The 26060-nt window shown below is 41.8% G+C and overlaps 1 protein-coding gene across 3 annotated transcripts; it reads right to left on the reverse strand.

The window, feature by feature from the left end:
- Positions 1-4552: 4552 nt before the first annotated feature.
- CRELD2 (cysteine rich with EGF like domains 2) lies at positions 4553-26030 on the reverse strand. 3 transcript variants are annotated; one of them, XM_054988882.1, is made up of 10 exons: positions 25740-26030; positions 24582-24664; positions 19952-20062; positions 15352-15443; positions 14501-14677; positions 13103-13198; positions 10610-10693; positions 9307-9402; positions 7410-7550; positions 4553-5081 (listed from the first exon to the last, which is right to left on the reverse strand). In XM_054988882.1, the coding sequence occupies exons 1-10, from the start codon at positions 25896-25898 to the stop codon at positions 5029-5031; spliced, it is 1092 nt and encodes a 363-aa protein (XP_054844857.1). In that variant the 5' UTR covers positions 25899-26030; the 3' UTR covers positions 4553-5028. The 3 variants fall into 3 exon arrangements, with proteins under 3 accessions (XP_054844857.1, XP_054844856.1, XP_054844858.1); XM_054988881.1 differs by having other exon boundaries at positions 4553-5084; XM_054988883.1 differs by lacking the exon at positions 25740-26030 and having other exon boundaries at positions 4553-5084; positions 24492-24582.
- Between the last annotated feature and the right edge of the window lie 30 nt (positions 26031-26060).

Here is a 26060-nt window from a genome sequence, read left to right on the forward strand (position 1 = left end):
TTTCCAGCTGGCATGGGCACTAAATAGCTTAAGGAGAAAAAGCCCTTAAGCAAGTTATAAGAGGTCAAGGATTGGCAGCAACCTTGGAAAGTATTGAAATATAGAGAGATACAAAAGTTAACAAGCAGCCAGTTTTTTAAAACATTCAGTGTCTACTCAGAAAGTGACACAGCTTTAAACAGCGGCTTTCAAAACTGAAGCTTCAACATCCCTTTCATGGAGCATAGGATTGGTCATACAAGATCAATCAGACCTTGGACTTGCATCCTTTTTTCTCCACTCAAAGCACTCTACATTAAAATCGGCAGAAATTAGATATACTCCATTTGCTCGAGTGCCTAGTGGCTGGCCAATTCTTGTTTATGAGCTCATTTACACATGAAATTCTCTCCTACAAGCAAAACAGCCTGAACTATAATTAGGTGCTGTGGTGTAGAGCAACTCAAACACTTGTCCCCTCGGCAAGCAAAACCACTGTAACAAAAAAATATTTGCCTTCCAGCAGGCTAGGTTCTTCTCCTACCTTCATGGGTCCCTCCTCTGGATCCCAGCCATGAAGCACAAACATTATTTACAGGCAGTCAAAATTACTCTGCATTCCAGTGTAAGGAACCAGAACATAGCATTGCAACGAACGGTCAATTTGCATAGCTCTATGTACAAATATGTTAAAAACTAATTCCTGAACTGTTGAGCCTCTTTGTTTCAACTTGGTTAGCTGTAGAGAAAACTCATCCAATATACATACTGGGAGAGTTTCATTATGTTGTTACTGGGAGAGTTTCATTATGTTATTAACAACCTCAAGGAAAACCTGGGCACTACATATCCAAGGGCGTTCTTTTATAAACTGTGACTTGAACTGAACAAGGAAATTGCAACAATTGAAGGACTCCCTCTAGCGGCTGAAATTGAGAATGCTTCAAGTGCCACACTGCAGTCAACTAAAAACAGTAAGGAACACGTGCATTTCAAATGTTGACATTTATTTTGTGGAAACTGCATCCTGTGTGGTTCCACCAGAAGAAAGATTTGTTTTACAACACTGCCCATGTTTTTGAAATGAGCAAACTGAATCCACTAGTCCTGTGCTCTGAGTCCCGGGAATATTAAGAATCTCTACACACCTTACGGGTATCAATTTCTACAGCTCTCTGTAATTTCCTATCGTACTTATTATATTCTGCCCTAGCTTTTACACTATTACAACAGATGAAAGTTCTTCGTACCTCTGTTAGTGAACCAACGTCTGTTTCACAAACCAGCCTCACTCTACCCCTGTTGTATATATAAATAGGGCCGATTGTAACTAGGGACTCCCTGCATCTGAAGAAAGTAAGCCTGGAGGAAAGCTTCTGTTGGAGGAGTAAGTCTTAAGGTATTACTGGACACCTGTTTTATTCTACACTTCCTGGCACTGGTTCAGGTGTCTGGGCGTGCTAAACAGGCAGCTTAATGTTAATCTAAGACAATGGTACTTACTCACTCCACACTTTACACAGAGGCACATTTGCATTTACCCTCAAACCAAGAGCCACGTGGCTATTGCGTGCCCGGTACGCCACCTCACCAAATACACACATTTGATAACACTATTAAATATATGAATATGACCTTTTTAATTTCCAGAGTCCCTCTAAGTGCATATGGTTGTCTCCACCCCCGCACTGCTAAACCTTAGCCAGCTCCTGTATATTTGGAGTGAGGTAAATGCATTCATTCCTCTCTTGGCCTTCTCGCTCCCTCCTCAGTAGAAGGAACAGGATGTGCAAGATTGCCAAGGTGCCTGGAGGATCAGCTGGCTGTAGAGAAAAGGGAGTAAAACTACCACCACCTCTCACTGTGGCCAACTTGCTCTTCTCCTGAGTAGCTGCCATGGTGGCGGTGGTAACTGTACTCTCTACTTGGGGTATGCACCTGAAAAAGATTCGGGTTTCCTGCTTCAGAATTCGGGTATTTAAACCGGGATTCGGTGTGCTCTGTAAAGATTCGGGTTTTCTACCCGATGGGAGGGGAAGGAGGGGGTTGTAGTTACAACTCCTCCCTCCCCCTTCCCATCAGGTAAAAACAGGCAGAAAGCTCAAAGCAGCACATTTCTTCCCGTCTGCAAATGGCAAGAGAAGTGTTGTGGCTGCTGCTGCTCTACTCAATTACAAAACGCTTCGGAAAGCTTTGCTTTGGAATTTCCAAATCGGATCAGCGATGCTGGGGCCGATTCGGCAATACCGAATCTACCTCACTCAGAAACCCGAAGCGCACACCTTCTATGGCCACATTGCTCTCCTCCTGGCAGCCACCTGGGTGAGAATGCAAAGGCTGCGGAGATGGGTGCAGGGTTATTGGAGAGGACAAGCACTTTACTTCCAGTCCTGGGATAAAGCCTGGAGCTTGCACCTTACCTGTCCTGTCTTTGCATGTTCAAGGTGGGAACCTGCAGAGTCCAAAAGAGCCACAGACAGCAAGTCAAAGAGCCACATGTGGCTCCCAAGTCACTGAGCATAACTGATCTTAGGTGGCTTGTGATCACTCACACAGGACTTATTCTCAGGTGGAGGGAAGCCATGGCTTGTAAATTTTCAGGGACCTTTATAAATATTCATTAAAAGTAAACAATATAACAAATTCCTAACAAGCATCTCACTTCCCAAAAGACATAAAATAATCAACTGGGGCTATATACTGCAAAAAGGTCAGCAAAATGTCCTCATGGTTCTTGTACTCTTTTGGAAAATGCTATACACTCTTTTAGAGAGAAGTTCAACATCACTGAAGGGCGGAGAGTCTCAGCGGCTCGGGAAGCGAAGGGCCTGCCTCACCTAGCCCGCCTGCTCCTACAGCCTGCCTTCAGGTGGGTGGAGGGGCGAGAGCTCTGGGGCTGGGCTGGAAGAGAGGCCACGCAGGGCTGCAGCGCCTTCCTGGGCATAAGGCTTTGGCATGGGCGTCACCAAGGCTCTCCCAATCACCCTTCTCCCGCCGGGCTCAGAGGAGCAACGCCTCTGTCTGGCTGCCCTCGAGCTTGAACGCAGCCAGGCAGGGAGGCCACAGCTCCACGGTTCTGGAAGGCTTGGTAGGGCAGTGGTTCAGAGGAAGCCTGAAGCGGGGCGGCTCGGATCAGCAAAGGCAGCCTGGCTGGTCTCCAGCCTGTGAGAGCTACTTGTAGCTGTCAGTGGGATGATGTTTGGGGCCGCACATCAGGCACACGAGCTGGCGCTTCCCCTTGCTCGCCACTGCCAGTGCACTCACTACACCTCCCATCAAAACTTGTGGGAAACTGACACACGTCCTCCATGTGTCATTCCTAGTTCGGCTCTCAGCGGTTATGTGATTGGGCTGTGAGTCAGCACTCTGCTGGTTCAACTCCCACTACTGCCATGAGCTCTGCAAGTAGCCTAGGGTAAGCCACTCTTCTCAGCCTCAGATCCCTAGCTGTACTGCGGGGATAACAACACTGACTTCTAATGTAGTGTACTAGTTAAGTAGTTGGGCTATGATGAAGCACTTAGATGGTTTGAATCGCCCTACTGCCATGAACTTACCAAGTAGTCTCAGGTAAACTCCTCTCAGGCTCAGCTACATTGTGGGGATAATAATATCACATTAATTGCACGGTGAAGGGAAAGTGGACATGCTGTTTCTTCACTCCAAAGACCTCTGGTGACACATGAATTGAATACATGAAGCTACCTTAACTGAATCAGACCAACAGTATATAAGGAGCAGTATTGTCTGCTCTCCCTGGCAGCAGCTTTCTGGCAGAGGACTTTCCCATCATCGACTACCCCATTCTTAAAGATGGAGCTGCCGGGGATTGAACTTGGGACCTTTTGACATGCAAAGCAGATGCTCTACCATTGAGCTACAGCCCCTCCCTCTCAAAGCGCAGACTCGTAGACTCCTCAGAATCCAAGATCGGATACAGCAGGACACAGGCTCGGGGAATCGATCTGCTCTCCAATCCAACACAAATATCATTACGTGTATATTGAAAATCATTTGCAATCTCATTTGCAATTAGGAATCTCAACAGGAGGTTTGGGTTTTTTTACACCCTACCAAACTATGTGGAAGCACACCACTTCATTCACCCCTCCTGGAAGATGCTTCAAATCTTTACAGACTTGGCAGGATGTTGTTTTATCCACCTTTCACATCCCACTTACAGATCATTGGAAGAAAACTAGGAATATACTCAACAATAAACCATGTACAACAGCAAAACTTTCAGACAGATGCTGTACACACGCTGTGTCTTCTGGCAAGACTGCTCTTTGCCTCTGTAAAATTAGTTTCTACGCAATTCTAATTTTAAAAAGTGGTGCCCCTGCCCCCTTTGCTATGCATATGCTAACAGAATTGGGCTCTTGTTAATTTCCAAACTCTACAACTCATGAAGCCTTGGTCATCAGACTACAATATCCATTCAAGTAAAAGGAACTAATGATTCAATAAAAATGGTTTTTCTAACTTCTAGAGACATGTGATAGCACAGAGACACTGCTGATCACATACATTCAGCAGAGGAAAATGCTATGCACAAAGCATACACAATATATAACAGCCAAAATAAAAAACTTTATTGAATGCCCTATTAGAAAGTCTGTTTTCATTTACAAGGAGTATCTTCCAAGAAACACAGCCTCTCTTCTTAATAGTCTTGAAAAGGTGTGTTCTAGTGGTAAAAAAAAGTGTCCAAAGAGACTTAAGTTTGCCAATTATCTTTACCAGATTTTTCCACAAAAGATCTATTCGTCCAAAATTGAGCTCAAAGTCCTCAACTGTGCTAAGTGCTGCAATTTATTTATCTCCAACTACCTGTAAGATAGTTTCATGACCGTATTAAAAAAAAAAAAGAGCAGCCATTTCTATGTATTGAAGAAATGCAGTTCCAAGGGTGATTTATTGTCCGTTTCCCAGAAAAAAAAATCATACTGGCAGTTTATTTAACACCGCTTATGAATTGTAAAAGATGATCAGTCCAATAACTTAAGGGTTGTTAGGATATCAATGTCTCTCGCCTTGGAATGTAGATCATAAATCCTCATGTGTAGCAGCAGGCGAAGACGAGTTTTCAGGTGCCTCCTCTTCTGTCAAAAGTAACATGCCTCAGTTTAAAATACAGGTCTTTGCTCTTACATTACTATCATCATTTTGTATATGGGGAATAACAAGATATTATTAAGTGTCAGAGACCCATTTGATCCTGGCAGGTCCCAACCTGCTGAGAGTGCTGTGTTCCCTCTCGCAGGCTTCAGATGAGGGGAGGGGGCTATCATTCACCCTTGCCCTCTTCCTTTCTCCCGGCCCTGCTACTTCCAGCCTGTGGCGTGAGAGGCGACATGCCCTTCGTGGCCAATTTCCTCTTGCTAATCGAAGGCCCTCACAACATTGCTATGACTCTTACCCTTGGTTCCCCACCTCTGGCTCAGGGCTGCTTCCCAGGTGATTGGTCAAATGGCGGGCCGTTGAAAGATGGCTGGCCATCCTGCAAGCATTACCTTAAAAATGATGCCCATACCGCTGCTGCTGCTGCTGGTGAGGAGAACCAGAGGAGGGCTCCAGGGATCTCCTTGGGATTGGGGAACCCTGGGGTCCCTCAGCTCCCCGCCACCATGCATGGCTGCAGTTTGCATGGGACCAATTTCCCTTTTCAGAAATTTGCATGGGACCAATTTCCCTTTTCAGAAATTGTGAATTTCTTATGCTTGTGAATTATCTTATTCCAGGACACCAAAATACTGGACAACACTTCCAACTACTTTGTCAGACTGCACAGGGAAGCCATTGAAATTCACAAGCATAAGCAAAACTTCAACAGGAAAGAAGAAACCTTAAGAATGAACAGAGCATGGTTTCCAGTTCTGAAAAACACCAGGCTAACAAAACACTCTACACCCGACAATAGCCCTGCAGAGAAGATTAGCACATCAAGCCCCAATCCATATGCAAAAGAACCTCCTCAGGATACAGTGAAGCCTCCCGCCATTAGCATTCCACACCCTGGGAAACTCTTACAGGATGACTCAGCTCAACCCCACCCCTCCTGAGTAGATACAAATGACCTGCCAACATCTTTTCCACACTGTGACACTGAGAGATCTCTGTCTTTTGGTGCTACACCTCTGAAGATGACAGCCACAGCTGCTGGCGAAACGTCAGGAACTACAATGCCAAGACCACGGCAATACAGCCCGGAAAACCCACAACAACCAAGGCTGTACTTCCTTTGGTATAAAACATCCAAAAGACATCAACAGTTTGGTCCCACTAAGAATGTACACTGGATCTGTCAGTACAGTTCATATATTTGTTCTGAACTGATTACCAATTACTTAGATCAGAACTCTTCCAGCAGGGACAGGCTGACTGAAGCCTAGTGCTGTATCTTTCCCTTTTTCAGATATTAGAATACTCACAATCCATCGGCATGGTTTTAACTTATGAAGCACGTGAGTGATTAAGGCACACTTAATCTGCCTTCAGTTTTTCAGTGCTCTGTACTATTAAAGAATTTGTTTGCTGGATTCAGCCAGGGCTCACCCAATCCAGCAATCCAGTTTGGTGTAGTGGTCAGTTACAGCTTCTAGGAGCTCTCTCAGCCCCACCTACCTCACAGGGCCTTTGTTGTGGGGATAATAACAACATACTTTGTAAACCGCTCTGAGAGGGTGTTAAGTTGTCCTGAAGGGTGGAATATAAATCAAAAGTTATTATTATTCTTTGCAAGAATCCTTAGTAGCTTGTGGTCCTCTGCAAGACAGACAGCAACCATGGATGGGTTGCAGTCCACTGTATGCCTATTTCCGACTGAAATGAAATTTTCAACATCCGGGATAGTTTTTCCTTGGGTTTAGAACTCAAAAGAAGACTCGACATTTTGTTTTTTCACAAAACACTAAACTAACATGCCTGGAAAAGGCATTTAGAAGCCGAGGAGTACATAAATATGATAAGAATCCAATTGCAGAAAACACAGGGCTCTGGTAAAATAATGTAACAACAACAACAACATTCAATTTATATACCGCCCTTCAGGACAACTTAATGCCCACTCAGAGCGGTTTACAAAGTATGCCATTATTATCCCCACAACAAAACACCCTGTGTGGTGGGCGGGGCTGAGAGAGCTCTCAGAAGCTGTGACTGACCCAAGGTCACCCGGCTGGCTTCAAGTGGAGGAGTGGGGAATCAAACCCGGCTCTCCAGATTAGAGTCCTGCTGCTCTTAACCACTACACCAAACTGGCTCTCAAAAAAACCCACTAGGTGGATTGGGGTCTGCGTCAGGAGATGTACTTCCATCGGTGCAATGAATCCACAGGATCCAACCCACTCTTTGCAGGTATGAGCAGTTTTGACACAAAACTGGATTTCTTGCATTTTGCTATCCCAGTGGTTTGTAAACACACTCACCTGTTTTTATGATTGGAGCGCAGACACCATCCTTATCTTCAAAGCCCTCCGTGCAGACACATTTGTAACCACCTGGAGTATTAACACAGTCTTCATTTTCTCTTACACACACCTTTTCAGGCAAGGCACATTCATTCACATCTGCAAGGAAAAAACAAAAGTTATATGACCTCTATTAGGACTCCAATAATATTTTCAAAAAAGAATGCACAGCTTCTTGATTATAAATGCCCCCCAAAGTTCTTTTTCCTTATGTAAAAATAAGGAAACCGTTCAAGTTCTAAATACCTTTTTAAAAATGGGCAAATTGATAACTAAAGAAAGGAACAATTGTATTATTGCAAATGCTTTAGATGCTTTAGGCTGATCCTGCATTGGGCAGGGGGTTGGCCCCTTCCTACTCTATGATTCTATGAAATGTAAAATTGTACTTGATTCTTTTGCTCCATTGCTCCCGTGCTTCCTGTTTAGGGATGGGTTTGTTAATATTTTTTAGAAAAGAGTCCAGTAGCACCTTTAAGACTAACCAACTTTACTGTAGCATAAGCTTTCGAGAATCACAGTTCTCTTCGTCAGATGCATTAGCATTTTTGTTAGTATTTTTAGGACTTCATAATCAAACCCCCTTCCCAAATCATGCAGAAAGCAAGTTGGAGCTATTGCCTGCTTGAGAGCCAGCTTGGTATAGTGCTTAAGAGCGGCAGGCCTCTAATCTGGAGAGCCGGGTTTGATTCCCCACTCCTCCACTTGAAGCCAGATGGCTGACCTTGCGTCAGTCACAGCTCTCTTAGAGCTCTCTCAGCCCCAACCACCTCACAGGGTGATTGTTGTGGGGATAACATTGATTTTGTAAACTGCTCTGAGTGGGCATTAAGTTGTCTTGAAGGGCAGTATATAAATCAAATGTTACTGTTATTAGTTATGCTGCCATGGGGGAGCTGGAAATGCAAAGTCCTCCAACCCCCCAACAGCTGCCCTCTCTCTTTCCAAATCTAAGGTTCTGCTTAGTAAAGAGCTGACTGGCCAGACCCCTTTCCTGCTACCCAATCACACAACCACCACTACAGAGAAAAACCAAGAACTAAATGTTGAAGTTTTTCATAAAGCTGCAGTAGCATAGTGATTAAGTAGCTGGGCTGTGAATCAGCACACTGCTGGTTCGAATCCCACTACTGCCATGAGCTCAGTTGACGGCCTTGGGTAAGCTGCTCATCTCAGCTCCAGCTGAATTGCGAGGATAACAGCAACACTGAATTTGTTCAACCACTTTGAGTGGGGCACTAATCTGTCTAGAAGAGTGTTATATAAGGAGTTATTAAGATTAAGGAATGAAAATCCTTAAACTTGTAACTCTTACTGTTGTGTTCGTGACTTGCAAAAGCAAGCATTCAGTCTTCATACATCAACGTTCCCTGAACTGAAAGATATTTAAAAGTCAATGGGGTGGCTCTAACTATCTTTCAACGAGCCTCCAACTTAAGTGAAAGAGTCCTTTAAATGGGAGGAAAGCTCCTTAGGATGGAGGAATGATTTCCAACTTTGCTCAATAGAGTGGTAGGATATGGGCAGGATCCACCCTGTTTTCTGAAATGCACCGTAGTTGACAGACAAAAGCAAGCTCATGTTCACATTTAACTGTGAAGAATATTCAGAAATGAATGGTTTGGATTAAAAAGTAGTTCTCTGAGCGATGCATCATCTGTTTTTTGCTTCATTTAACTTGCTTTTGCTTTTCCATGTGTCCAGCTCACAACACAATGCTATCGCAAAGCAGCCAAAACTTGGATTCAGAACTGGGTATGACATTTATTATAAGTTGACAAGAATCTGAGAATCAGGACCAATGAATCTACCCTAAATTCAATTCCAACTTCAACAGAAAAATTAGCAATCTGACCTGTGCATTTTTCTTCTTCCATTTCATAACCAGCTATGCAGCTTTTACATCTGTCAGGACCTTCTCCAGTGCATTCCACACAGCTAATATCGCACGCTGCAACACAAAACATGAATTCTATAACAGCCCACAACTTACGATGCAAGGACAGTTAGGCAAAAACTCATGAAGCCAACACAGAAAGTGCAAAGAGGAACAGAAATGGCTATTCTTGTGCTTGAGTCAAAACTAGAGAAGTTACTAAAACAAAAAAACACAGACAAAATAAGCCCTATTTTGCTCATATATAGGTGTCTGCAAATTAATGTTTAAGGTTTCAGCCTACATTGACCATCAATCGAACATACCTTAAGTGAGGAAAGCAAATTACCTAAAAAAAATTCAGATTAATTTTATAAGGTTCCTGTTCAAGGTTCAAGATTTATTGCATTGGGCCAAGAGCCATTGCAAACGATAAAATAGCAAAAATATAAGCGGCGATACAGATAAAATATCCAATACAAGCTGGATAAAACACTACAGGAGTTACACTATTGTGCTTGCAGCCTATTGACAGCCCTGCGCTGTCACAACCTTCTCACGAATTTTCCCTGCTGAAAGGGCAAAAAGAGCGACCTTATAAGAGGTCTTTGGATCTTTATAAGACAGAGGGCAGACCTTAGAAAAGATGCTGCAACGGAAGTCTTTATAAGACAGTCCTTATAAGACAGAGTGCAGACCTTAGAAAAGATGCTGCAACAGAAGTTTTGTATTAGATTTCTCATCTTTTTGGTCTTTTATTTCATTTTTCAACTCTATTCTACCCTGTCCACACCTGAACTCTCATTAATCCTTGAACTACAATCACCTCCAGCTTCCATTTCCATCCTTTCTGCAGCTCTCACAACGACCATACCCTTCAGTTATCTCCTCCTGGCCATCTTCTTAAGACCTTTCACCCATTCTAACTGCCCAGGGTTTTATTTTTAAAGACTCTACAGAATCCTTTCCCAGTTATTCTACCTCTCTTGCCTTCACCCCACCACTCATTCCCATTACTTGGAATCCTCTCGCTTACACTCACTTTCCTCTCTATTCCTTTGGCTGACAGCCCAAAACCATCTCATGGACCCCAATTTCCCTCCATTACTTCCCACCTTGTTGAATTTCATCCCCAACTCCTTCATACTGCTCATCTCCTTATGTTCATATTATCAAGCTTTCAAAAGTCTATGCCAAAAGGAAAGCCTAAGTCATCTTGGTTTCACCCAACACGAAACAAAGTGTTCTACAAGTTAAGGTTAAGTATACGCTGAAAGGGAACCTCGGCAGGAGAAGGAGCCATCTGTGTTTAAACAGTACTGGTCGCCGTTGCAAGGGGAGTCTTCTACAGCACATTCATCCACATCTGAAAATAATTGCAGGAGAAAAAAAAAATCAGACTTGCAGATGAACAGACGAGCGCTTTGCTTTGCAGTCCTCCAACCAAGGGACACTCTCTGTAGCAGTGTGGTACTTGCTCGGGCTTAGCTTGTTCCCTGTGCATCTGGCCAACCATGGTCCGTGTTTTCCTGCCCTTCCTTGCTGAAATACCAAAATCTTCACAGGTAGACGTGGAAAAGGTTTTGAAGTATCCCTAATTTGAAGTATGTCTGCCTTCAAAGAGTTCATTTATGTGCAGAGTGTTGGGCTAGGATCTGGGAGACCCAAGTTCAAATCCCGCCACGCTGGCACAGAAGTTTGTGGGCTGCCCTTGGGCCAGTTAAGGGCAGCCTCCCTCACAAAAGTAAAAACAATGTTGTAAGCTACTTTAGGCCCACTGGGAAGAAAAACGGGGTATACGTATATAAATCAATAAAAATATTTATAGGAACTCTCTATTGAGACCGGGGCCTGGCAGGATTTGCTATCGTTTCGCTGGGCCTGCAAGACAGATGTTCTGCTAGGCATATGGTTGAGGCTGGGCTAGGCCTTCGCTGGCTGAAGAAAGAGGAAAAAAAGAGGAAAAAAGAGAAGTGAAAGATCTGAACCCTGCCTAGTAGAGCTGTCCATCATCCTGGCTTTTAATTAGCGTATACTGACCTCTGCCATCCAGTTATTTTACTGTTGTATGTTTTAAATATGTTTTGACTGTTTTATGGTGTATAAATTATATGTGTTTTTAATTTGTTGTAATCCACCCTGAGCCTGCTGCGGGGAGAGCGGAATAAAGGTCTAAAGTAAACAAAAATAAATAAATAAGAGGGAAATTGCCGATCTGACCAACCAACTGCAGCATCCCATGACATATTCCAGAAGGTCCCTCAAATTTTATGAGCTGTTTTTCAGGGACCATACCATTAGTGCATCTTGTCTTTTAGCGCTAAGTTTATATAAGAGCTATATTATTTTAAGATCCCGGCAAGCAAGACGCTGCTTCAAATACACAGTTTCTCTTTCTCGAGACACTCTCTACTGCAAGTATATTGCCTCACTAACGGTGAAATCCTAAGCAGAATTACTCCAGTCTAAGCCCATTGATTTCAATGGGCTGAGACTAGAATAATACTTACGGTTTCACTGTAAAAGCAGTAAATGTAACTGCCTAACAGCATACAGAACACGGGCTATGGGCTGGACCCAGTGATCCCCCTTCTGCTAAGTGATAAACCTTCCACTGGAAGAAGACATCCTTCTTCCTCAGATGTTTCTAAGTTTAGTAAAAGGGCACCAGTGGAACCAATCCTAGGACTCCATTTATGATACAATTCACAAAAACAAAACTGCATGCCGCTTGCTATACATTGGAGCATTTCCCCAGTCTCTCTCCTTATATGAAAGGAAATAAAAATAAGGATCGTGAACGCTTAACAGTTGTGATGCTCAAACTGCAGGACCCAAAAGTGGGTTGCAACTTGCTCATACGGGAGGAGGAGGAGCTGGTAGAGAAGGCTTCCAGAGGCTTAATGGGAAGTTTGAATCTGCCTCTGTATGAGATGCAAAACTGCTAAGAAGCATAGACCGCTGCTCAGTAATACTGTAATATTTGTAACCGTAAGTGTGACAAACAGAACACAATCTTGTTCAGTGGTAAATGCTGTGAAATTTCTGCTTTTTTGTTGGGATGGTGGTACTTTGCAAGCAGGTCCTGAAAAGAATAGTACATTTAGAAATGGGTTTTGAACAGGACAATACTGATAGAAGCAGATCCCATTTCCAAAAGGCCGAGAACTAGTTTTAAAAGATTTAGTGGTTCACTAACAGGTTTTGAGATGGATAATCAAATTTAAATGCGTTTACAAATTACCAAAAGCTTCAGTATCTGTACATCTTTGAGACACTGAAGCGTGACTTCACAGAAAATTAAATACAAAAATAATTTACTCCATTGGAAGAACAAATATTTTCTAATTCCTTATTATAACCAACAGCACACCTGCTAAGTCACAGCCCCACCAAACAGAAAATGATAGGGGGGAAAAAATAGCGCAATGCAATCTCCGACTTACTCAACAAGTAAAGCGTAACAAAACATGAAATGCATAAGCATAGCCCAAACTGCTCAACACAACATTGCTAGCAGTTGATTACAGATGCACTGATTTATTTATTTATTTAATCTGTCCAGAGAGGAGAAATGCAAAGCTAAAGCTGACTGATCTGATCAAGGCATTCTCCTACAGTCTCACCGTTGGACCCATGGATGTACGTACAATTGTAGTTATGTCACCATACATGGATTTTCACAGTGGTGGGTGTGCCTTTTATTCTTTGAGAAGCCCATTTCTAAATTGAGCTCTTGGTCTGGATCCCTTTTCTATCCAGCAGCCTTACTTACCCACACAGGCCTCTTCATTTTTGGTCCAACCTTCTTTACAATCCTGGCAGTCTGTATTTGCTGCACCCGTGCAAGTTTTACAAGAATTATGGCAAGCTATTAAGAGAAAGCAATAGCTTAGATAACTGGGATATGATATTATACCTCACAGAACCTATACAACTTATTTGCACATGTTTATATATTGCTCTTTGGCTGGTATTCCAGGAATGCTGTCTCTGATTCCCCATATGTTGATTTTTTTCCCACCCGCACATGCCCATGTCAATATACCCCACAAAGATCCTCAACAGTTATCTTGGTCTGTCACACTTCAAATAGCTTCTTGTGACAGGCACTCGATTTCCACATTAGGACATCAGTGTCTTGCTTGTGGGCAACTAGTCAAGGGTAACCATAAGCTGAGCAAAAGGCACATGCATCCAGTCTAATCACCATTTAGATGTACACCTGCATCAACTTTCAACAGAGATGTCTTTTGAAGAGAGTTATTTATGGATTTCAGATCCTGTGTTTATAACACCGAGTTAGCACAATGCAGCTGAGGAATTCAGAAGAGTTGCCCACGGACTGGAAAAAAGTGCTTTAAAAATTCTGTTGAAGACGATGGGTTCACTGACCTTTTGTTTATTTTCTAACACAACATCTTAGAATAGTGCTTCAGTTTTTCCATTGCATATTCATTTTTCACTCACAAATTGGCATTCAATTGGCTTTTCCATCTCATATTGCCTGTGTTTAATACTGTATGCCCTATTACCTGCTTTGTGGTATAGCTCAAAGACTGAGAGGTATACAGCCAGAAGGCAAAGTAGTTTCATAAGTAAATTATAAAACAGATACTCAGTACATCCATTGACGAAATCCACATCAGCACTAAGAACTGGACTATATTTCAACATTTGAAGAGAAGCAATTAGAGAGAGGCTCAGGTTGGAGTCAATGGATCTGTTCTGCTTGTAGAAGTGCTTTTCTAACACTGGAGCAAAGAGTTTCTACTAGCAGAATGGATCCAATCCATAATAATTTAAACTGAATCTGGGTTTATTTGATCTAATTAAACTGATTTTAGGGGCAGTTAAGCAAGGTCCTACTGAACATAATTGGTTCATTTCAATTAATGTATGTGATTAGCGTTTTAAAATAAACAGCAAGAAAAAGTGACTGTAAAAGTCTATCAGGTTTCTGACTCCCTGAAAATTGCTACATTTGGGCTGTGATCAACAGCACACATAAACAGGTTGTTTGCAATTTACACTATTGCTACCTTTAGCTTCAGTGGCAGAAAATGCATTTAACTGCTTGCCTTCCTAGTTTCAGATGTCGACTTAAACAGAAATCCTTAGAATCACATAGTTACAAAAGCCTAACCAATGCACCCAAAATATATAAACGTACCTGTGCAAACGGAATGCGTGTCATTTCTGTGAGAGTTGTAGTAGCCGTCGGCACAGTCCAAACAAAACTCTCCTTTGTGTTCCTTATTACAGCTGCATGACCCATCGCCGCCTCGAGTGCCGTCTCCATCACAGCGGCCGTTTCCGTGGCAAGGCCTTTCTGACCCACCGAGGCAAGCTTAAATGGCATAAAGCAGGATTTTGAGAACACAAAACCAAGTAAAAACCTTTCTGCTTCTTTGCTTACTGCTGTCGAGCCTGCTGTTCATAAACCTAATTTTTAATGTCATTTTTAGCTAACTACAGTGGGAAGTTAGTCGCTCAAACCTGCCGGATCGTGGACTGCTGCGGATATCGAAATTCCCTGCAGGCCATGATTCGCACACAACCAACACATGGCTTGCCTTTTTAGAGAGTTATGACAACTTGCTTGCTCTGTCCCTCCGTTCACTGTTTCTCATTGTTGACACTCAAGAGTCACATCACCACAAAGAGCCCTGTGGCACTCTGAACACTACCAAATGTATTGAATATGTCTTCCAAGGTGACACAGGAATCTTCTGTTTTTGCTACTATCAGCCCAGCAATCTTTAGGTACGGTACTCATATGGCTGAAGCATGGTTCATCAAGTAAAATTATCTTAGGAATGCTAGGTTGGCATTGGTGCTGGGGTCGCCAATTTTACTGTTTAGGCAGCGGCACCAGCTGGCCAGTACTGTGCCAGACTTCGACTGTACCCATCCCATCCTCATCTAAGATTAAACTGTTAATATAAGCTCAGCACTGAAGAAACAAAAGTAGAATACCTCAACATAAGACACTTCAATACTTTCTTACTATTTCTTCATTACCAAGACAATCAGGTCCATAGGTCCCAGCAGGGCAGCAAACTTCAATCTTTTCTATACAGAGCCACTTAAACAAATCAGGGTTTTTCTTTTTCCTGTAAAGACAACATTTATTTTTTAAACAAAAACAAGATTCCTGAATTTCTAGTTTTACAGATATAGTAACTTTGCTCTGTTCAAACAAAAAAAGATGCAAATTTTAAACCAAAGGTTCTACAGCACAGAGGCAAAAATGTTCATCTCTGCTTATGACAAATAAGCCTCGAACCCTTTATAAAGGTGAGTGATAAATCTGAACAGCCACCTAAACTGGCCCTACACACTCCCAGCACCAGCTTATGACTCCTCTGCTACAAGATCTTCCTCTCAAACCACTCCATGACTACAGCCAAGGTCTGCTTTGCAGAGAGAAGATAGAAAATGATGCTCTTTATTCTTCCCTTTTGGTACCATAGTCAGTTCCCTATCCCATACGTTCACAACCTTGCTGAACCTGTGATCACTTCTGAAGGAGTAGTGTTACGTAGAGGGTGTCCGAAATTTTCTTTTCATCAATTCCTCTTATTCTCTTTATTTCAAAACAGGAATCTCTTTGCAGTTTTCTGTTATACAACACAGTGGTTCCTTATGTGCCCTTTTGTAAATTCAGCCCTTGCATGGGGGGCGGGGAGGTTGGTTGGTGTTATACAAGCCCGGGAGGTGGGGTGCTCTAGCAGGAAGATCGGAAGGCTTGGAAAGATACTGCCCGCCTCTGAGCATCTGCAGAGTAAAATTATGAAGTTTTGCAGAGCTTTCCTTCCTAGCCCTCCTCTTTGAATTTCTCTTCTGATTCAAAACAAAATTGATTTCAAACACTCCAGATTCCTAAGAAAGAGGAGATATTGTTGGATTTCAGGGAGAAAGTGGGTAAAGAGGAATTAAGAGAATTTCTCTTCACAACACTACGTGAGCACCACCACAAAATGGCTGGCACAGGAGGAGGGGCCAGGCATAAAATGTCAGAAGCTTCCATGTCAACAGGGGAAGGCAACTGCTTCCCACTGGGTGCTCCCTGCATATGCAAAGTGGATGTTTCCTGTGTTTTTCTGAAGCACCTCGAGATGAAACAAAGCCAGGATCACTCCTTTGTTTTTTTTGGGGGGGGGGTATGTCCCCCCAAAAAGGACATGCCCAAAAAAGAGAGGATTTGCTCCCTAGAGGCTATGGGATTTTCCCATCGCCCGAAGCAATGTATGTATGTACAAAAATTGAGGGTGAATGGCTGCGGTGTGCCTCAGCACTCAGGCGGTCGGATAGCTTTTTTGCCCCAATGCCATTCAAGGCTCACGGCTTTTATCTCTAAGGCTCAACAAGGAAGCGGTGCCCGGAAATGCATAGCAGGCACCATACCCTCTCCTACACCAGCACTACCTTTGGGATCACAATTGTACTTATCTTACTGGCTAAAAAAAGGGGGGAGGGGAGAGGCATCTTCCCAGTCTTGGGAAGGGGGAGATAAATCAATTTAAAAATCCCCCACGGAGCTGGGATTGTGTATCCTTACATTTTCATCCCGGATCAATCAGTGGTAAGCAGGCTTTGCTAGGCTTGAGCATCCTTTAAGACAGCGTGTTAAAAATAACAGGGAAAGTTATTAGTAACAGTAACCTATAGTAACTTGCCAAAACTTTGGAACCCCCACCGCAGGAAGATTCATCTGAATCCCTCTACAATTGTCTTCTGCCAGTGGGTGAAAACCATTTTGTTCTGTTTGATATACCCTCAATAACCGAACTGGCCTCCTTCCTGGTGTTTTGACTGTTTCTATGTTTTTATTGAATTTCTCTCTCTCTCTCTCTCTCTCTCTCTCTCTGTGTGTATATATACACACACATATATATACACACACACATATATATGTATATGTATGTATGTATGTATGTATGTGTGTGTATATATATATATAAAACATATATATATATATATATATATATATATATATATATATATATATATATATGTTTTTAATGCTGAAATGTTCTAATGTTCTAAGTGATGTTTGCTGCCTTGGGAACCCTATTTGGCTGGAAAGGAGCCATAGAAATGTTTTAAATCAATAAATAAATCAGCAGTCTGTGTGATTTGTTTCAGTCCTATTAGAATCGTGAGAATAACCTTGTCAACGTGAGCAACTTAAAAGAGCAGAACAGAGTGAGAGAGATCAGGAGACAGCAACTTTACTTCTTTTGTTCTCTTATAAATTTATAAACACTGTTGCCATACAGGTTACATAACCTCCACTGACATCATCCTTTCAAGAATGTACACTAAATTGCAAACATGTAAATTCTTCTCCTGTCTTTTGAACAAAGGAGAAAGAAACATATTAGCGATTTTAAAAAATGGATGTTATAATAGGTTTTAACTCTAGTTGGTTAACCTTATGTTTTACTCAGATAATAAGCAAAACATTTTTCGAGCAGTAGTTTACCATGGATATTTCCCTACAGAGTATGTGAAGTACGGCAAATAAAATTTTGATTCATGTGGACATGTTGGGTGCTTCTTGAAAGACAGATCATAAGTTCATTTTTGTAAAGACTTGTCAGAAACTTTAGTGGACATAATCTGTTAAACAGACTTTATTTCTAGTCACTTAGATGTGGTTTAGAACATTCAATTACATTTTTTTATCAGCATGACGTTACAGTTTCAGACACAGTAACAAACAAATATAATATCCATAAAGGAAGACTGTCGAATTTCTGGTCTGCTATTCAGCAGGTACCTATACCATTAGCTGATATTCATAACATTAAAAAGGTATCATAACTACACAGGCTGAGTTGTTTAATTTTACTCTTACTTTGTTCTAATTGTTAACATTTAAGATTGTAATCTTGCACGGAAAAGGAAATAATTGTGTATTACGATTGATTTATACCTTGTACACTTCATCCTGATTTATCTTGTAGATACAGAAATAAAGACACAAATTGCAATAGAACTATTCATTCCTTGAGGTTACTATTACTAAAAAAAAAAAGCTTAAGCGAACAAGGACAATCTTTCCCAAACACATCTGAACACTACTGTTCAAAGGGTTCCCCCCCCCCATTCATTTAGGAGTTAGATTACTTCTACCCACTTATAAGTATGATTCCACCTGCTAGTTGTGCATACATGCAGCTATAGGGAAATCTACAAGTTACTACAGTTCCAGAGTTAGGTAGTCCTTTCTTTATATTAGGCAAAGACAACCAAGGGCACACATAAGTATGCCCAAATCCTTCCTATTCCACAAATAATTCAGTGCTAAGACTGAAATCTCAGGACCTTTCTGAAGAAGTATATTAAATTTCATCAACAGCTACCATTCACTCAGCTTCTGCATATTTCAGTCCCTCTACATACAATATACATGGAAGAAACTTATTAAGCAGTTAAAACCTCTGTAGTGGCTACAACTATTAGTATGCCATTTCAAAGGATTATTGGCTTAATACCATAAGGTACACAATTTGGAATATGAAAAAAATGTACAAGTCCAGCATTTAAGCACAGTTAGAACCTCCCTTTACTTGGAATCAGAACTAATTCACGTAACTGAACGATTTTTTAGCCCCGCTGACCTATCAGACTTTCAAGCTCAAATCAGCAAGTTCGATTCTAGCTTGATTTACGCTTTTGCATCATGAAGGTTTGCATAAAGCTACAAACGGTTGCATTTTTAAAATGCGCCTCTGAACGAAGATAAAGGTTTACAAATGTAACTGAAGGCAAAAAGCCAGCCTGGAGATTTTTAGAGCTAAGATTTCTAGAGGATATATACAAGGAAGAACAACTTGCCCTTCTGATTCCAGATGGAGCTGTCAGGGCTGGCAGTTAGATAAACTGTCTTCTGTAGTGGCAAATGGAGCAGATGTGATCTGGAATTAACAAGAACCTTATCACGGAATCCTACCACGCAACGTCGACAGAAAGTTCATCACATGCACTGCAGCAGCGTTAAGGGGAACCTTTGGCTTCAAATGAAAGCTGCACAAAAAAGATTACATTGGATCCATGCAGGAGAATTAAGCTCCTCGCAGGTTTCTTTTGCAAGCTACTACAGTTGCAATGCCAACAGCTACCTAGGTTGGCCATGCAAAAACAGAGGCCGGTGGGCTGATGCTGGGGGTGTAGCAACACAGGTCATTTGCTTCACATGCTTTTTCAAACCATGGGAGTGGAGAACTGGCTAACAAACGTAGGTTGACAGGTGCATCCTTGCTGACTTACAATTCCCCCAGCTGTGCTGCTCATTGAGTGGTAGCCACCTCCATTCTAAACACACTATGTTACAGAAGAGGGAGGAGGGGACCGGAGTCAGAAGCATCAAACCTGTTCATATTTGTACAGGGGTCTTTGCTGTGATATAAAAGAAGCCTACAGTGATACTGTGCCCCATCTGGGGCCCTCACGCATACTGGATGTAATACAACAGTTTTGTTACAGCTAGGGAGTCCATTAACCTGATACAATATTGCTGGTTTATCCAGAGCTGCTGCTTAGAACCCACTACTAATGTACTGTCCTCTTATTTCCAGCAGCAAAACATTAGGTACCATGACCTCCTACTTACCATTTGAACCACCAAGCCTCAATGTGTTCTTCATGCTCTTCAACCATGTTGTTGCATTCAAAGTTGCTACTGTCACACAGGTTTTCTATTATCTCCACCAGACGAATTTCACTAAACAACAACAAAAAGGCAATAGTGTTGGAAAGGTGTTTGCAATATTCAGGTTGTAATTCAGATGCTAATGTGTTCCATAGAAACTGTATCTGCAAATCCATATACACTTCTAAAAAGATGAAAATGTATGCAACCGATACTGCAATGAATTGCAAATATCAGTATCATTAATGGTTCTCTAAAGGCAATACACAATGCAATACTGTCAAGTCCGTTTCAAGTAAATAAGCATAGGACTGGGCTGCATATTTTCTAAATGGACCTCCTATCAAACCTCTTAAGCTATTCACCAGAATTCTCCTCTGTATCTCCTGCTTTACTCCAATGGATCTCACAACTGAGAACAAAAGGAATATTTCACAATGACTGAATCTAATCGCTTATTTTCATAAAACTGTACTGCTAAATATTCACTATATTATAGCCTCCTTCAGCTTAGGTTAGGTACAAAGAAAAGGGTCTCCAGAAAAAGAACATACTTTTACCCTGACCAATGGAGCTCTGGAAGATAATAAAAACTGATCGGCTATTATCAGGCCTCCGATGTCCAGATCTTGGTTACTTTGGGAAGTTAATCAGTTGTCCAAATGTTTCCATACCCTTTGGCTGCAACAGGTCATACTGCTCTGAGGTCACAGCCTTTGATGTCAGAGAAACGACAGGCCAAAAAGCTGTGGGCAAAATGGGGGACCTGCTGTCTGTAGTTCACAATTCATGGCCAAGTTTTGCTATATTAAACAGCTAAACTTCTGTATTCCAGACAAAGCAACTCGCTGGCACAGACTGGACATTTTGACACCAAGGGACAGATTTCTCCTGGCAGCTGATACAAAGTTACTCTTGCAAGCTTGAAGTTTGGCAGTTCTCACCTTATAATCCATAACAACAGCATTTCACATCTACAACATTCAGTCAACTGAAAGGTCAATGCACACATAGGTGGGGGAGAAGCGGGGGTTTTAGGAAGCTCTTTTCTATTGAACTGAGTGTTTGATTATGCTTAACTGCAAGTGTTCAAAGATAAGCATTCAAATAGAAGCAAGAGCTGGAATGATGCCCATTAGCACTTGAGCAACAAGGAACTTTCAAGTCCTTGCAAATAACAGGTATCTGAGGGCCTCAAACAACTCCAGGAGGGAGATGAGCAGAAGAGATGCAAAATGCCTGTATCTTCTTTCCTGTAAGGTTACTCACAACTACCATTCCCTTCAATCTACTCCTACTTTTTTTTAAAGTTTAAAACATTTATTAAAATGGACTTCAACTTCTTATAAACAGTTATCTGACACTGATAATCATGTGTCCTATAGAGTCTCTCTGTTTGCACTCGCAGCCAAAAAGATAAGATCTAAGGTGGTACTGAATGAGGCTGCTTCATGACTCCTGGGATAGTTTGGCATACTGTATTGTTTTAATTAATTTTAGTAACCTATACAAACTGTGATAAGGGATTTAATTGTTTATTAGTCAATGTTTGGTGAATTGTGACGGCCTATGGCTATAGACAATAAACTCTTCTGACTTAGAAACAGTCGACATTAAAAATAACAATAAAATCAGCGGCTGCAAGGTACAATATGGACATTCCTATGTTATATGTCTGTTGAGTCAATAACTCAGTTAGGTTATCCGCGTGGATTCTTTCGATGTCACATGAGACTGAAAGCTTTATTTTGCTGTTGATTGTTCTGGAGGATAAGATGTAGCATGATGAACCAAACGACTGAATAAGTTGTTTGCTCATGCCGTTTGTTGTTGTGCGGGGTCCGACTAAGAATGGATAGTCATGAGCGTTCACAGATCTGAAATTTTCATAACATTATGGTACACTGGAATTTTGGGTTATATGTCGTTCTTGGCTATACGTTCAAGGAAGGGGAGCCATTTTTCTGTAAAATCCGTTGTTCTGAGGAATATTTTACTCCCACCTCTTAGCTCAGATTTCCATGCAAAGCAGACTGGCCAAAGGCAACAGAAGAGTGTAATGGAATCTCCTTGCAGGGTCCAGACCCTGATGTGAGCACACAGACCAGAGTAGAACCACTACAGCTCTCAGAGGCACTTCACAGGAGTTTGGTTGGCAAGGAGAGGCAGACAGAAAGGACAAATACCGGATGGCAGAAGCACCTCTGTGGAGAGAACGGCTTACAATACTTTGCATACAGTAAAGGGATATATAGAATACCCTTAAAAACTCAGATCACAGTATACAGCAACAAAATGAAGTTGCCGGTCTAATAACAGAGAACCACAATCATGGCTATACATGTACACTAACCAAAAGACCCAACGCCTTTCAGCCCCGAGGGCCTTCTTGTGTAGCATGAGATGCTACTTCAAACTATGGATGTGGTTTCATTATATACCAATATCCCACAAGACGAGGCCCTTAAAATGTTATATGATGTTCTGGAAAGGAAGGAAAATCCAAATCCACCAACATTATTTCTGTGCCAAATTGCAGAATTATGCCTAAAAAAGAACTTTTTCCAACTCTACACCTTTTTAAAGTAAGTTTCAGGTACTGCCATGGGCTGTAAGTTTGCCCCTGAATTGGCCAAATTAGAAAATAATTGTATTCTTCAGAACGACAATATTTATAAGAATTACATTGCTCTATAACAGATTTCTAGATGATATCTTCATTATCTAGACAGGTTCTGAAGAACTATTAGGTCAGTTTGGTCAATACATTAAAACTATACATTAGACTATCACATTTGAGATGAAGTTTGATAAACCTAGCCTTAATATTTTAGATGTTGTTGTTAGAAAAAAGGGACCTGCAATACAGACAGATGTGTACAGGAAGCCCACTGATGTCAACTCCTTCTTAGCTGGGGACAGTTTTCACCCCTTTCATTCGAAAAAGAAATCTGCCATATTCACAGCTTCTGAGACTTACAGTGCAATCCTATGGAGAGTTACTCCAGTCTAAGCCTATTGAAGTCAATGGGATTAGAACTGGAGTAACTCTCCGTAGGATTGCACTGTTAGAAGGAATTGCAGTTTAAAATCTGATTTTCATTAACAGGCCCAAATAAAATAATAATGAGGCAACTGTCAGATTGGGGTTATTCTATCAAGATTCTTAAACAGGCTTTAAACAGGGACAAAAATACTACCAGATCATCTCTTTTAATTCCCCAAAGGGAGAAACAGGATATTGATAAGATGGTGATAACCTTTACATATAATTGAACACAGAGATATAATTCGGAAACACTGGCAACTCCTATCTGGTATTTCTAGGTGCAGATCTTCTCCCCTTTTTGCCTACAGATGATCTAGAAACCTTCAAACTGGTTAGGAGCAGAGTAAGAGAACCCACTGTAGACAAGAGAACTGATAGCAAAGGGATTCCGCATGGGAATTTCCCTTGTGGGTACTATTCAGTATGTGCTTTTTCAGTTAAAAGCCAGACATAATTCATCCAATGACAGAACTTTTTATATTATTTTGTCAACTGCAACCCCAAAGCTATTATCTATCTCATACAATGCCCACGTAAGGTCTTATATTTAGATTTCTCAACAAGATGTGTTCGTATTTATGAACACAGGAGCTGCATCAGAACAAGAAAACGTTCAGCTCCTTTGGTTCAACTTTGTGATTTTTGCTCACACTGATAAGGAGCTGTGCTTTTGGGTAGCAGAACAAGTCTCAGTTCCTACACACCAGCTTCTCAATCAACTAAGGAAAAGAGAGACTTACTGGATTTTCACCTTGAACACCTTGTCACTGCATGGATTAAATAAAGAGATTGGCTGGCATTGTTTGCACTGAAATAATACGTGTATGTATTCTGTATACTGTATGTTTCATCATTTATAGTGCTCCATACACAAAAGGTTTTTTGGCTCCACCAGTTTGTTCCCATTTCAGTAGTTTGATACTGTTTTTCCCCCTTCCCCTCCCTTTTTAGAGTTTGAGGTCTGCTCACATAATCTTCGGTGGGATTGCATCATGCTTCCTCCCCTCCAACACTTGCGTTACATCTCCCTTTACCTCTCTTTGCATATTCTGGCCTCTGGTTTGCACATGCACATACACTGTGATTTAACTATGGTCCTGGACAGGTCTGTATATGCAAATTTTCAGGAATACTTCTGACTTTTATAGGGGCATAATTAATACTACTTGCAATTTTAATTGAACTATATATTTAAGATATGTTATTCATCTTATTTACAGAATGGTTGTCCTTTTAAATGGTATCCTATACATCATTTTAATCCTAAGATTTTGTGCACAGTGTAATAAATAGTTTTATCTTATTCTATTTTTCTATTGCTCAAACATCAATCACGTAAAACAGAAAATGATGGCTGGTTGGCTTCCCAGCTCCTACTAGCTATATTAATAACCAGCTTTCATAGTTAAAATACAAAAACATTTGTTCTAGATTAAAATGGTCCCGACTTACATATACTGCTTCATTTGGTCCCCGGAATATTATAAAATTGCAGCCAAGAACTCTGCCTTGTTGAAAGAAGAAAATTCAGACACACTGTACCTGGTCTCATACTTAGATAGTGTTTTTTCTTCCCAAGCTGTATTACCACCTCCAAAGTTCTTTTTGGCGGTATCTGTTAGACCCTGCAAACACAAGTTCATACTTTAAGATATTAGCATTTTTCAAAAATGGTTGACTATCATTACTGCATCACTGAAAAAGGCTACACCAAATAAAGATGCTAACAAAATTATTTCTCACATCTAAAATGATTGTAGATGCATTTACAGATCCAAACAAATTGGAAATACCAAAAGAGACCAGAAAACAGGTACAGACAAAAGGCAGAATTCAGCATTAATTAGAACTTAAATTCAGCAATGAGCGACATGAGTTTACACAAGTTGTGTGTTAAACACAATCTTTTTTTTTTTTTTAAACACCAAGAAATGCACTACCTGGACAGTGCATCTCTGACGTACCTATGCCATGATACTCAAGCATGTAATTGAAGTCCAATCTCAAACTTTCTTGGAAGACTCAATTCCACTAGGTTCCAGGTCTTCTTACAAGTCAAAAATAGTTTTTGCCTCCCCATGTCAACATTGCCGTTGCTGGGAGAAGCAAGGAATGTAATCTTGATGCTTCTCTTGGACCTTTCAGTGACTTTTCATGCTATCAAGCACGGTATTCTACTGGGGTGCTTGGCCAGAGCAAACATGGGATATAAATCATATATTCAGTTGTACACACACTGAATACAAGAAAAAAAATCGCATGCACACTGTACACGTGTTCCCTGTCATGAGGCCCACAGGGCTTCAAGCAGAGGTCTTTTTAATTTTCTCACTTAGATCCCCTACTGTTAGTTTTAGGCTCCTTTTTACACTGGCTTTGTGATACTTGTAAAACCTTTTTAATAGTGTTGAATGCCACACGTTGTCCTGAAAGGTATATAAATTGATTATTAATTATTATTAAGAATGACACGACACGCAAGGCAGAACACGCAAGCTACGTTCGCACATTCACTTGACTTATCTACGTACGTGCACTGAATAGAGCTTATTTTACATACACAGCGGAGAGGATACGATTTAAACCTCCTCTTCGTCCAGGTTCTGGAGACCCGTTTTAGTTTTGGAGTGTCCCCCGCCCGCCTCTTCCACGCGTATTCAGACCCGTGTTCACGATCACGTGTGCACAGGGCTAACTCACCTGTCCGAACCGGTCCGCGATCCCGCGGCAGGTACTACAGGCCTGCCTGAGTCGCAGCTGGGAAGCGGCCAGCCCGGGTGGCGGAAGAACGAGGACAAGCAAGGAGGCGGCGAGGGGCCAGAGGAAAGCACTCGCCCCCGAGCCGGGCGCCCGCCTCATGGCGACTGCCGCCAACCAGCGCCGCGTCGCCCCGTCAGTCAGTCAGTCAGTCGGCGCCGTCCTCCGCCCAGCCCCGCCGAGGCATGACCAGCCCCAGGAGCCGCACCGGCCCCCGGCCCCGCGCAGAAGCCATTCGGGAGGACGCCCCAGCCCCGCCCCCGC

The sequence above is a fragment of the Eublepharis macularius genome, chromosome 9 (assembly GCF_028583425.1).
Source record: "Eublepharis macularius isolate TG4126 chromosome 9, MPM_Emac_v1.0, whole genome shotgun sequence".
Lineage (NCBI taxonomy): Eukaryota > Metazoa > Chordata > Lepidosauria > Squamata > Eublepharidae > Eublepharis > Eublepharis macularius.